Source organism: Cyprinodon variegatus, unplaced genomic scaffold, assembly GCF_000732505.1.
Source record: "Cyprinodon variegatus isolate N-32 unplaced genomic scaffold, C_variegatus-1.0 Scaffold330, whole genome shotgun sequence".
NCBI classification, from domain to species: Eukaryota; Metazoa; Chordata; class Actinopteri; order Cyprinodontiformes; family Cyprinodontidae; genus Cyprinodon; species Cyprinodon variegatus.
The window spans coordinates 481,457-494,800 of NW_015150783.1; the positions used below are offsets into that span (position 1 = coordinate 481,457).

The 13,344-nt window shown below is 41.7% G+C and overlaps 1 protein-coding gene across 2 annotated transcripts in view; it reads left to right on the plus strand.

Moving 5' to 3' along the window:
- Positions 1-13,344, plus strand: part of pxk (PX domain containing serine/threonine kinase) — a 33,573-nt gene that overhangs the window by 13,774 nt on the left and 6,455 nt on the right. Inside the window, exons 7-18 of one of the 2 annotated variants that reach the window (XM_015385066.1) lie at positions 506-580; positions 3,608-3,712; positions 3,800-3,901; positions 3,975-4,136; positions 4,243-4,360; positions 4,430-4,508; positions 7,189-7,237; positions 7,321-7,398; positions 7,560-7,646; positions 7,746-7,809; positions 9,516-9,575; positions 12,412-12,440. In XM_015385066.1, coding sequence (XP_015240552.1) covers positions 506-580; positions 3,608-3,712; positions 3,800-3,901; positions 3,975-4,136; positions 4,243-4,360; positions 4,430-4,508; positions 7,189-7,237; positions 7,321-7,398; positions 7,560-7,646; positions 7,746-7,809; positions 9,516-9,575; positions 12,412-12,428 — 996 coding nt within the window. In that variant the 3' untranslated portion in view covers positions 12,429-12,440. The remainder of the gene's footprint in view (positions 1-505; positions 581-3,607; positions 3,713-3,799; positions 3,902-3,974; positions 4,137-4,242; positions 4,361-4,429; positions 4,509-7,188; positions 7,238-7,320; positions 7,399-7,559; positions 7,647-7,745; positions 7,810-9,515; positions 9,576-12,411; positions 12,441-13,344) is intronic. The other variant, XM_015385065.1, reaches the window with a different exon arrangement.

The following is a 13,344-nucleotide window of genomic DNA, read 5'->3' on the forward strand; positions in this document are numbered from 1 at the left end:
AAAAGTAAACTTCTGCAATCCAGGTAGTTGCTTTTTATTCATGCCTGAGAGCAGAATTTCTGTAAAACTTTCTATAAAATAACAAAATCTTTGAGTTATTCCTTTAGCTGAAAGGTTTACCCCTGCTCTCTCTGCTGAAGGCAGAAGTCACACCAGTGGTTTGGGGTAAATCTTGTACCCTGCCTCTCTTTCAGAGCCCTGGTTCCTGGAAAAGGTTCTTTGCTAAAAATATGTCCTTATCTCTGCTCAGAACCACAGATTTCAGCTGCTATGACCAAATATTTGCCTCTTTCGCCTTCCTAATGCTGTTGGTTCTGATTGTCGGTGTAGATTCGTTTATATTAGTCTGGCATTTCTGTTCATTTGGGACTTCAATCCCGCAGGTTCAGCTCATTATTATCCTGTGTGTTGGACATTCAGAAACCTGTTATCCTTTAAATCAATAAACTAAAGCAACTGGAGGTTTTCTTCCTTTTTTTAACGTCTGTGTTTGTTCTGTCTATAGGTGGATCTGGGTCCAGATAAATTCCTCTCTGAAAAAGACCTGCAGTCCACCATGAAGCTCCTGACCAACCTATCTGTACGTACCGTCCCATTTGAACTGCTAAGTTATGCTGATAAGTCGTACTTTCTGTAAAGTATCTTGAGCTCTGCTGCTCTGAGGTTCATGTTCTTATCAGTGAGCGACTGTTTGAGGAAACCATAAAAACTGCTGCGCTGTGACTCTTCTGTTTTCCTTTCAGTTTCCTCTGACAAAACCAGCTGATAAGTGAGCAGAGCTAGACTTACCCGTCATGAAACGTTTCCCTGCTGTCGATTTTCTTTTCTTTCCGTTCGTCTGCAAGGTTGGACTGTTTGTGGGGGATTGGGACATTTAGGAAAAACCTGCAAAGTCATCAGGGAAACATCCTTAATAACTTCCTGTGCTTCTTGGAAGAACGGAGTCGCAGCCGCAGCAGCAAACCGGATCAGGACTTCTGGCCTGTTCTGTACCCTCAGCAGGAACCAGAATGCATCAGATGATGAGCCGCTTTCCTTTCTCTGCTGAGTTATTTAAAATAAAACACAGACAGACGTCTGCTTTTTGCTGCCAGCGTGGTTCAGAACCGGATAGAGACAGAACTATTAATAAAATGATTTATTTTAATGATTTAATTACCGTATTTTCACGACTATAAGGCGCATATAAATGTATTTTTTTCCCCCTCAAAATGTGCGGTGCGCCCTATGTGTGTTGTTACGGCGGACGTTCTTGAGACCGCCATGAGAACGTTAAAGGAGGAAGTGTGGGCGTGGATGGACAGAATTATTTTTTTAGAGAAAGACTTTGCCTAAAGAGACTTTTCCAGCTAGAGTCGTTATTAAGGCAAATGAAAAGGGCTGGATGGATGAGGAGATGATGAAAGAGTGGCTGAGGGAGGTGTATGTAAGGAGACCAGGTGGTTTTTTCCACGCATCNTATTTTTAAATACGCAGTAGAGGTATTTAAACGTAGTAGAGGACTTGTACCTGTATATAAAACCCGCGCCCTATAGTCCGGTGCGCCTTATGTGTGTGTTAAATACAGTAATGGCACACATAACTGAGAGTGCGCCTTTTAGTACGGTGCGCCTTATGGTCGTGAAAATACGGTTAGAGTAAAAGTCTATCTTGTTCAGATCCTTTCGCCACAGACTTTTGTAGTTCACTTTTTTAATTCACAGCTGATTCTGGTCCACTGTAAATAAAAACCCTTTATTTAGTTTATCAGTGACTTTAAATATCTCATAAAAACTAATAACAAGGCCTGTAGTTATGGACCTACTGACAGTTCTTGATTTACTTGATGTTTAGCATGAATTTAAAAGGCAGAGCGGAGGAGATCAGCCTGTTGTTCTGATGAGGTTGTCTTAATGACGACATTCAGGTCATTGGCATTGCTCTCTCTGGTGTCTCTCACCTTTCTTTTAAAAACCCTCCAGTTTGTTGGTGTTTCCATGGTGATTAAAGCTGGTATGGGCCGCTGTTCTGTCAGACCACCATACCTATAGCTTAATAAGCATCAGAAGATGTCAGATTTGCGTTTATCCCTTTACTTTTGTATGAAAAATAGACTTAGTCAGATCACCATAGGCCTCAAAATACACCAAAGCCTGTTGAAGTAGTTTAAAGCATATTTTTCATACAAAACTAAAGGGATAAATTAAAGAGATAAACTGGTATAGATTGAATGGGTATGCTGGTCTGACAGAACACCGGTACCAGGCTGTGTTAGAAGATGAAATCAGCATCTCAATGAGGTCAGTCGGCAGAAGGAAGCAGAAGCTCTTCATCTGAAAACAGGTCTTTAGACCACTGAGAGTCTGGTTCTGGTTTGGGAAAAGCCTGGAATGTTCTGTACAGTATTCCGTACTGTCCTGCTTTTTAAAGCCCCCATTTAGATGTTAGGCTGCAGACCGTCTCATGTGAACCTTCCCTAATCTTCAGTCTGTCTCTGGGTCTACTAACTGGACTTAGCAGCTGGCTAGCTCAACTGGTAAGTCACCCGTCCTTGGTTTGTATCCCAGCTTGGGGGGGTGATGAGCTGCCAGTGTGGGTCCTGAGGCAAGACCCTTCATGCTAATGCCTGCTTGGGGAGTGGTGGCCTAGTGGTTAGGACATTGCGCTTTGATATCCTGAGGTTCTGAGTTCGAGCGCCACTCCCACAAACTGCCACTCTGGGTCTCTGAGTAAAACCCTTAACCTCCACACTGCTCCCCAGGCGCCGCACAATGGCAGCCCACTGTTCCCCAAGGAGATGTGTCAAATCTGCATTTAACTCATCTGCACTGTCACAAGTTGCTATGTACTTGTGACAGTGTTATGAGATTAAAAACGCTGGAAAAAGAAAAATAAAGAAATAAAAAAGCTGGAACTTTGCAGGAATCTTCTGATCATTAACCGTGCATACACTGCGATTTTTTTTTTTCTTCAATCATTGCATGCAGCTACAGCTCACACTGTACGACGCAGGGTTTCGTCATACAGCGTGAGTTCACAGCTCGCGATGCATGTTCAGTCCGATGCTCTGATGCAATCTACCTGCTCACACTGTACGCCTAAAAACCAGGTGGGCAAGATGGCGCTACTCGGACTCGTCTATCCGGAAGCCAAATGAGTAGAAGAGGAATATGAAGCTCACTAGAGTGAAACGTGCTGCCTTGGCAATTTGTGCAATTTTGTGCTGAAAGCTCTAAAAAAAAAAATGCGGTGACGTATTTGGACAAAGACATGGCTACTACGGTCTGTCAATTTTACAGAAAGAACTGCATTTCATCCTTGTTTTGCCCACTGAGCGATTTGCCCCAAAAAATCAAACATCTTTGAAAAAATCAAACATGTTTGATTTTCTCCCGACCTTACGATTTCTGATTGGGAGGTGGTCGTTGAATCTGATCGCCCCTCGTTACCCCCTTTGCACTACACGATGATCGTGTTGAAAGTATGCCTGATCGCAAAATTCTCACACGACAGAAATATCGTCCCGAAAAGGGCAAAAAATCACAGTGTAAGCCCGGCTTTTAAAGCTGCTGAACAGAGTCTGATCCTGTAGAGTGAATGTATCTTCCCCCACTCTGCTGTTTTCCAGACCCCGTATCTGTGTCCGCTGGTTTTCTCCAGCACCAGCGAGTCTTCGGCTCTTCTCATCCGACCTTTCAGTGAAAAAGGCTCTCTGAGAGACCAGATCTGCAAGGTAAACACTGTTTCTGGGATGAAATCCAGCCGGCTTCCTGAAATGATCATCTTTTTTTTATTTCCATCTCTGCCTGGATCTGTTTAGGTGAAACCCAGAGAGAGTCACCTGAAGAAGTACTGCAACCCCAAGAAGAGCCAGGGCCTGGAGCTGGAGCAGATCAAACTGTACGGCCGACAGATCCTGGAGGTAAAACGCACAACGATGCAGGAATTAAATGACAGATGGAGCTGTCCTGCTGCAGCTGTTTGTCTGCGTTTAGGGCCTGAAGCTTCTCCACGACAGCGGCCTGTTCTTCGGCCATCTGCACGCCTCAAACGTTGTGGTTGACGAGGGAGTGTGTCGGCTGGTGGACATAGAGAACGGCGTGCTGGGAGTTCCCTCCATCCTCAGGCCGGCTTTCACACAGCTGAGGAAGATCAATGTATGTGAGCCGGTTTTATACAGATTTATTCCTAAACTAAAAGTATTTGGCAGAAACTGAAGGATCAGATGGTAGAAGTTGTGCGTTTCTGTGTTTTTACCTTCAGACCACAGAAAGCATCGACGTGTTCTGCTTCGGACATTTACTGTACGAGATGACATACGGCCGGCCGCCGGACAGCGTCCCCGTCGATCACTTCCCATCAGTCCCCTACTCCTCCGTGGGTCCGTATTACCCTGAACCTTATTCAGTGGCTCATCTGTCATCTGTGCTGACTCCATGTTTGTGTTCAGTGTCAGTTTTGCAGTCCATCCTGTCCACGGAGGCCTGTAAGAGCGGGATGCCCACAGTGCCAGCTCTCATCCAGACTCCGTGAGTTCCTCCATCTTCAGTCTGCTCAGAGTCAGGCGAACACAAACCTCAGGTTGTTTTGGTCCAAATCCACAGTTTGTAAATAAAATCATTCAAAGAGCTTCACAGTAAAATAAGTGAAAATATATAAGAACAATATGGAGGACTACATTTACTTTTAGGTTAACATAAAGATATTTAAAATAACTAATTCAAAACTCCTGTGCTTAAGATTTACTGCCATCTAGTGGGGTGCTAAATAAATTGCAAACAGCTGAGAGGTGCAGTTAATTAAGTAATAAATACTATGAAAGCCACAGAGCATCATATAAGTGTTCTCATCCTGTCCCATCAGGTGATGAGGTGCAGAACTTTGATAGGCTGTTTTATTTTTATTTTTTTATCGATGCCATTAAGTTACAAGCATTTTTCTCCATGCTTTTGGTACCAAGTTACTGTTAATATTTTTATTTTTTATTTATTTTATTTTCACAACAAAAACATAAAAACAGAATAATGTTTCACTTAAAAAGAAAATGTGATGGACAACTGCCGAAAAACCCTCAAGGGGCAAACAAAAAAACAAAAAACATTTCTTTGTATAAAACAATTTAAAATATAATTTACACCACAAATCCATATGGAAAGTTCAAACAACAGTAGCAGCAATTTTACTCTCTGTTTAAATTGTTCTATAGAAAGATCTGTCAGTGATGTGGGAAGACTGTTCCATATCCTTGATCCTCTGTATAATACACTAAACTGTGTTTGAGTTGTACGAGAGTATAGCTAATAGCTACAGTTAATAATAATAATAATATTAATAATACATTTTATTTAAAAAGGCGCCTTTCTGGACACTCAAGGTCACCGTACAAAAGCATAAAAACAGTGTCAGAAAAAATAAAAATATAAACATTTAAAAAAATACAGAGGCTGTGACGGTGAAATTGATATTTAAAAAGAATAAGCAATCTTGAACAGTTGCCTGCTGGTCTGACTTCTGTGAAGCCGTCTCTGCTGGGAGGACAGATTAGCTGCTTGACGACGTTGCCCCGTTTCTAACAAAACAAAATAAACTTCCTTGTAATATTGCATTGTCCCGCAGAAGCCTGAAACCTCTGCAATCGTTTTGAAGCACAGCTCCCTCATTAGCTGGTGTTAGGTGGCTAATCAATGTCCAAAATGTAAAAACCCTGCTTAGTCCTCCTTCATCCCGTTCAGTTCATAGTCTGTGTTGTGGAGCTGGAAATGCCAATGGTTAAAATGAATCTGTGTATAGGCTTTTTACTTCCTGGACCTGGATCATCTACCTAAGCTATGCTGATGCAGAGTCGCTTTTTCTCGTTTCTCCATTTCATAAGGAAACATCTAGTAGAGTGATCTACAGTCATTTACACCCTCAACACATGAAGGCCTAACAAGTTTGTCCCCTTTCAGTTACCCTAATCAAAGATGCATACGTGGCATCCTTCACTGAGGCCACAGCGACCTATGTATTTATAAACTACTCAGTCTAAGAAATGCTTTCAGTTTTGATGTTTTTACTAATTCAATTCAATTTATTTCTATAGCGCCAATTCACAACACATGTAATTTCAAGGCACTTTGCAATTCACCAGATCATGCTGTCAAATTGTTTCAAAGTTTTCTATCTAAGGAAAACCAGTTGATTGCATCGACTCATTGACTCTTCAGCAATCCCTCACACTAAGCATGCTTGTAGCGACAGTGGAGAGGAAAAACTCCCTTTTAACAGGAAGAAACCTCCAGCAGAACCAGGCTCAGTGTGAGCGACCATCTGCTGAGGCCGACTGGGGTTCAAGGAGACAGAAGCAGACATAGAAAAAGAAGCAAATACAAAAAGCAACTATCAATCAGCTCCATAGCCGGCCCCGTCCAGAATGTTTACTATTTACAAAGGTGTTGATGGCAGCAGCACAGCTGATATTTCTCTCCAGGATGGAGTCACAGCCAAACAGGAACAGACCAGATGAAGCTACTATGAGAAAAAGCAGAGAAAGCAGAATGTTAGAGATTGGAATATTGAAAGATTGAAAAGGGGTCCCTATGTCCTCCAGCAGTCTAAGCCTATAGCAGCATAACTATAGAGATAGCTCAGGATAACCTGAGCCACTCTAACTATAAGCTTTATCAAAAAGGAAAGTTTTAAGCCTGGCCTTAAAAGTAGACAGGGTGTCTGCCTCACAGACTAAAACTAATTCGAAGCTAGAAGTTACACACTGCATATATAAGCAAAACCAACACATGATAAAAAATAGAAAATATTTCCTTTAAAAATAAAAACTTTAAAAATAAAGTTGTTAATAATCAGACTAGAGGCAGGCGATGCTTGGGACAGCAGAAACTGAGATGGAATAGAACAGACCTGAGACGGGAGCCCTGAGGAACACCACATCTGATTTAGATAAGATTTCTGATTATTAAACAGCAAAGGAGTCTCTGTTTGCACAGAGAACTGGTTTATTAACCCGTCCTTTGCCAGATTAATAATAAATAATTCCATTATTCCATTATTTCTACATCTATTAGCTCAAATAAAAGCAGGCTTGTACAGACAGGCCTATATTTAAAATAATCTATACATTGATGTCATGCATTTGTGACTAAATTTACTTACTTGCTCAATATCAAGCAAAAAATGTATCATTTATTTTTAGTCTTGTTTTATATCTTTCAGGCTCTTCAGTGACGTCCGGCTCAATCACTCAGAAAAACTACAGATCAAGGTGAGGGCCGGTGGGATGTGAAGGTTTTTAGAATCATAGTTGAATAAATGGTCATAAATCTGATATATCCTCCTAAACTCCAGGTTCCCAGCAGGCTGAAGGAGGCACTGAAGGAGGCTAAGGGAAGTTTGGAGAAGAGGCTGCGTGAAGAGCAAAGACTGGTGGGTCCAAACTCCCATCTCTGACTATCTGAAGGTCCCTGAAGTGGATCTGTTCAGCATTAGCAGAGCTCTTACTTACATAACAAACATGTGATCGTATGCTGGGAAAAAAAACGTTCTTAATTCAGAGGATAATCCTGCATGGTTCTGTGTGACCACAGATCCATCAGCACCGGAGGCTGACCCGGGCTCAGTCACACTACGGCTCTGAGGAGGAGAAGAAGAGGAGGAAGATCCTGGCGAGGAAGGTCAGAGAGCACAAACACATGTTGGCACATTGAGTTTTTCTGATGAGCTGGAGCAGAAACCAGCATTCAGGATTCAAACCTTTGTTCCTGTCTCTACAGAAGTGCAGACAGTCAACGTACGAGAACGAAGAGGACGTTTCAGTCAGAAACAACAACAACTCTGGTAGGTTCCTGGCTGCTCCAACCACAAATTAAGAAAAGCTCATATTTCTTAATAAACCGCTCTCTTTTCCCCTTAATTAAAATGTATTTACTAAAATGTAGACATCAGAGAAGCGGATTAGACTCTGTAACCTTTCAGCATCAGCTCAGAAAAAGGGTCAAAGTTTAAAACCTTTACCTCCCTATTGTAGTTTTGATGTTTTGTTTTTTGATGGCTGACTTTTTTTCCTTAAGTTTCCATACAGACTTTATCCTTCCTTTCATTCTCACCTTATGCTAAATTTTTCTGGAAGGAAATGAGATTGACTGATGCTAGTGATCAGTGGCCGTTTGCTCTTGACTGCCTTGGTTTAACCAGTGGTAGACCTGCTCAGTGCAGTGCTGCTTTGATGCAAAACCTGGCTGACCTTAATGTTTTCATCACCATAACATTAATATAAAAAGGATGAGGTTCCACCTCTGACATCCATCATTGGGGAATAAGATGTTAAAGCTCTAAATCGTGAAAAAGAAAGAGGAGGAATAGAAACATTGCAAAAAAATACAATAAAAATAAGTGTATTTCCCTTTAATCTGGGCAGATAAATAAGATGATCTTTCCCTTGAATTAGTATTTTTGCCTTTACAAGTAAGGTAATCCGCTATTACACTGCTAAATGTGATCTCAATATAAAGATTTCTTAAATTAAAAGTATTTCCTCTAATTTGAGCTCAATAAGTAATGCCCCTGACCCACTTCCAGTTTTTCTTTAAATCTAGCTGAAATTTTGCATGTGCAATTATTTTGAGCTCTATAGATTAAGTTGCAAATTACAGCTCTGAACTAATTGTTATATTTGATTTACAGATGTTTCAACCTTGACAGGCCTGAAATGGAGCCTGTTGAGTGTGATCCGGTTTTTCTATGGCCTTGTAAGGCCTTATGATGATGCTTCATCCCCATTAGTTACTTTCCTTTCATCAAAAGTCTCCCGTGGCGTGCATTCTTTCACACTCACATAAACCGAATCACTGCTCGACACTCGACAGGCTCCATTTCAGGTCTGACTCAGTTCACACTGCTGTAAATCAGAAACCACAGTTAGTTCAGAGCTGCAGTTTGTCACTTTATCTATAGAGATATAAATAATCGCACATGCAAAATATCAACTAGATCAAACAACTGGGAGTGGGTCAGGGGCATTACTTATTGAAAGCCCCTCATATTAGCATTTTTTTAACCTTAAAATAAGACAACTAGATCGTATGCAGTTAGAAAAAGCTACTGGAAGAGTTTTTTTTTAAATTATTTTAAATGTGCCATCTTATTCCTTTGGCAGATTGTCTTACATGTCTGCTCAAATCAAGGGAAAATATGCTCACTTTTAGAAAAACTCTTAATCATATTCTTTAGTGAAGTAGCAGGTTAAAGTCTTGATGTCAACACTAATTAGGGGATATAATCGGTCATGATTATGGTTTTAATCAGGTGTATTATTAGTTTATGCATTAGATTTTAGCGTTTCATGATTATCTTCAATTTGAAGCTACCTTGAAATGAGAAGCAAACTGACTCTGCAGGGTTTAGAAAACTGTTTATAGGATGGAAGAAGGAAAGGATGAAAAATGAGGCAGAAATAAGCAATCGCCTGGTTTAGACTGACTGACTGCTGCAGGCCTCCCCCTCTCTCCTCTCCGTCTCAGATGGTTGTTTTCTGTCTGCTGCAGGTTCAGGAGCCAGTTCCCCTCCAACGTGTCCCTCCTCCCCTGCTCCCTCCTCCACCACAGGTACACCTGTCCATCTTCCTGTCTGTCCACTCGTCTCTGTCTTTATTATAAGTATCTTTATGTCTGTACCACTCTGACGGTAGCGCCTCCTACTGGTGAGAAAAGCTGTGTTGCATTTTAGCAATCTGCTCAGATCAGAAACACGTTTTCTTTTTAAAATTTGCATGAGTGATTCTGAGGACTCTGTCATTAACTGGACCTGTCTGTCTCTGTCTCCTCTCATCAAGTGGCTCACAGGCAGGTATCTTCCTCTGCAGCGTGGTTTAGTTACTGTCGTCTGAACACTGGGGGGGCAAGCCCTCGTTAGTGTAGAAATCAGCACAGACTCCCGCAGGTTATTTTATCATAGATGCTTATTCCTTCTAAGCAGCCAAACAGATGAAATGACTCAAAAGTATTCACAACCCTGCAGCTTTTCTCACACCACTTAGTTAATTATACCATCAGGCTGAAGGAAAACAATGCACAGTTTTCATTTTCCACATAACAAAAGCAGCCAAGAGTTTAAAGGCCTGAACACATCGGTTCCGAATCGTTTTACCCATGTCAAACTGACTGCGTATAGAGAGGCTCCGACTAGGCAAGGCGAGCAGATCTGCACAGATTTTCTTCACTTTCTGTCTCTGTGCTAAACACAAATTAAAACAATTTCCCACATTTGACTAAACTGGCTTATAAAGTAAAGCCCAACTTAACGAGTCTCTGCAGCATCTCAAACCAGAATAGATAGAGAATATATATTAAAAATATAATAAGATCTAAAACACAGCAATAAACACCATGGGGCGGTTTCTATGCTGACTGAGGCAGAGAGGTGAATCTCAGAAAGATCTGGGTAGTTTAATGAAGTTTACTGTCTTCCTGAACTCCTATCATGGGTAAAGCGTTATATTTTTTAATGTTTCATTGATTGTTTTTGCACGTCCCTCAGATCCTTTTTCACGGCGGTTTTCTCGAGAAAACTAGTTAATTTTCTCATTATCTTAAGATAACGAGAGCCATTTTGTCGTTATAACGAGATGATTGATGTGTAAAAACTGATAACATCCTTCAATACCACAACAGTGGGAGAAGATTTATAAGTATAAGTCATGACAGCCTATGTGTAATTCTGTAAATAATCCTGTGTTTAACTTTTAGATAATGAGGCAACTTGTTGGTTTGATGATTTGCTTCTGCTTCTAATTAATAAGCAATTAGCCCTGTGCCTCCAGGTGTTTTCTGAACAGCCCCAGTGTTACGTCTCTAAAAGGTATAAGATGCATTAACCCTGAAAATGAGTCCAGATTATAGATTTTTATTAAAACTGATTTGTTTCTACTGTATTCCATGCAATCCAATCATCCACTATGACCTCACAATGAGTAAAAAGAATTAGGAAACTAAAAAACTGATTATTTGCGCACACGCGGTACGGCAACTACACAACTACGGGCCCTGCAGGCATGGATGGAGTGGAAATCCAGGGCTGTTGGTCAGCCTCATTCATTACTAATACAGGTTAATCATCTTGTTATCTCAACAACTCAATAACTGTTTTCTCCTGATAATGAGATATTTATCTTATCTCGAGAAAACAAGTAATGGTTTAAAAGTGATAACGTGATAGTTATGTAATCTAGAGAAGGCAAAGGGGAAAAAGGGTCAAGTATGACCACTCTCTGCTTCCGTACGCACAAATCTGTTCCACTTACTATATACTCGATGACGCCAAAACTGACTCTTTGCCTGTGAGATTCACAAATTTTATTTTATTTAGTGATTTCCCCCAAAGCGGATGGGTTTTATTTTGTAAAAGCACATCCTCTTCCTATCAGACCCATAAAATTCCTGCCGAATTGCTGCGTAGTCCAACTAAATTAGACCTGGGCTCTATCTCAGGTGGAGCGTAAAATCGTGTCGGGTTTGATCATCCCCGTTGACTTCCCTATTGGATCGGATGCTAAATCGGATTTGGTGTGTTCTGGCCTTAATAGCTACTCTGGAGGAGCTGCAGAGATCCAGAGATCAGGAAGGAGTCTTGTTTCCCAGCAGGAGAAATAAATACGATATATATGGAGGTGTTCATCAGCTCAGACAACAGTTTGTCTCTTCAGTCACCATAAACAAACACCCCACATCCCCACTGAAGCATGGTGGTGGCTGCATCATGCTGAGGAGATGCCCTCATCCAGCTGGGACAGGGAAGCTGGTCAGAGTTGATGGAAGATGGATGGAGGACGATCCTGGAGGAAAACCTGAGACTCAGATGGAATTTCAGCTTCCAGCAGGAGAACCACCTAAACATCCAGACAGGGATACAGTGAACGGTTTGGATCGGAGCAGATTCCTGGCTTAGAATGGCCTAGTCAAAGTCCAGGTCTAGATATAACTAAGAGACTTGGAAACTAATGTTCTCCACCCAGTCTGACTGAACAGGAGCGGTTTTAGCTTTAAAAATGAAGAAGACACCCATAGAGACAAAACCTGCAGCCAAAGGTCGTTCTACAAAATGTTATTTCCAAGAGTTCATTAAAAAACATTTTGTTTTCCTTCCACTAAACAGTTAAACAAGATGTGCATAAAAGCTTTTAACGGGACAAGTCAGGAGGGTGTGAATACTTTTAGAGCTTTCTAGAGCCATAACAGAGTGGAAAAGCAAAGAAAAACGTTGAGAAACCCTTCAGACTGTCTGCTTTAGATGAAAGTGGCTGCTTGGAAAGAAGCGAGCGGTTAATCCTCCCCACATGTCTCCTCCTACCTGTTTAACTGGTGGTTCTCTAAATGCTGATTGGTCTAATGGACGGATAACAGTCATCTCCCTGTCTCTCTTCTTCCTGTGCCGTCTCCACCATAGAGCATGCTCCATTCTGACCGTGTCTTTGGGTAAAGTAAAACGATTATAATGTCGAAGATGTTGATGAACCTGTGTTTTGGTTTTTAAAGCCAGCGTGAACCCTGACCTGTCAGCCAGCTCCTTCTTAGCACAAACGTTCAGACATACAAACATGGCCGCCTGAAGCTGGGCTAGGAAAAGAATCCAAACTGAAATTCTGATTGGCTGAAAGTGACGCAGGGAAACCAGTCAGACTTTGATTCCTTCCTTCTGACTCCGATCAGCCTCTCTGGGAACGTCACTCCTTACTTTAGCAAAGAGACTCATGGTGAAACAGACCTCTGATCCAGGAGGGAAGGGAAGCTTTTTGTCCCAGAACATGATTCTGTATAAGAGCTGAATTTGAAGATGCACCCATGGAGATAAAGGTGTCTAATTGGGGAACCTTTGGGTCCGATTTATGCACATCATGATTCCAGACTGTAGGTCAGTTGAGTTTAAAGCAGCTGGAATAAGTCAGCTCCTCTCAGTCTGAGGCTCTGCTTCCCGAACAGGAAGAAGGAGGACTCAGCCAGAGGAGCTCGGGTCTGATGGTGTCTCATGCCTGACTGAAGGGAGGACGGTGATGGACACCGTCCATCTGGTCCAGTCCAGAGGATTGGAGAGTTTCCTGCACCAGCTAACATTCCAGAGATGATTTAGGGTTGGGAGAAGCACAGATTCACTCCAGCTCCTGCATACATGGTCTCAAAAGAGATGAGGTCAGATCAGAGCTCCTCCTCCTCTGGGGTTCAGGTTTCCAGACGTTCCTGACATTCAACCAGTGAGAGAAGAAAAAAACAACCAGGGGCTTTAAACGGCCCTTCTGGCTCTGTTACACTCTGGATCTAAGTCACGGTTCTAGAAAACAGAAATCTGGGCCTGATCTTGGATCAGTGGCTTTTCTTTGTTCCA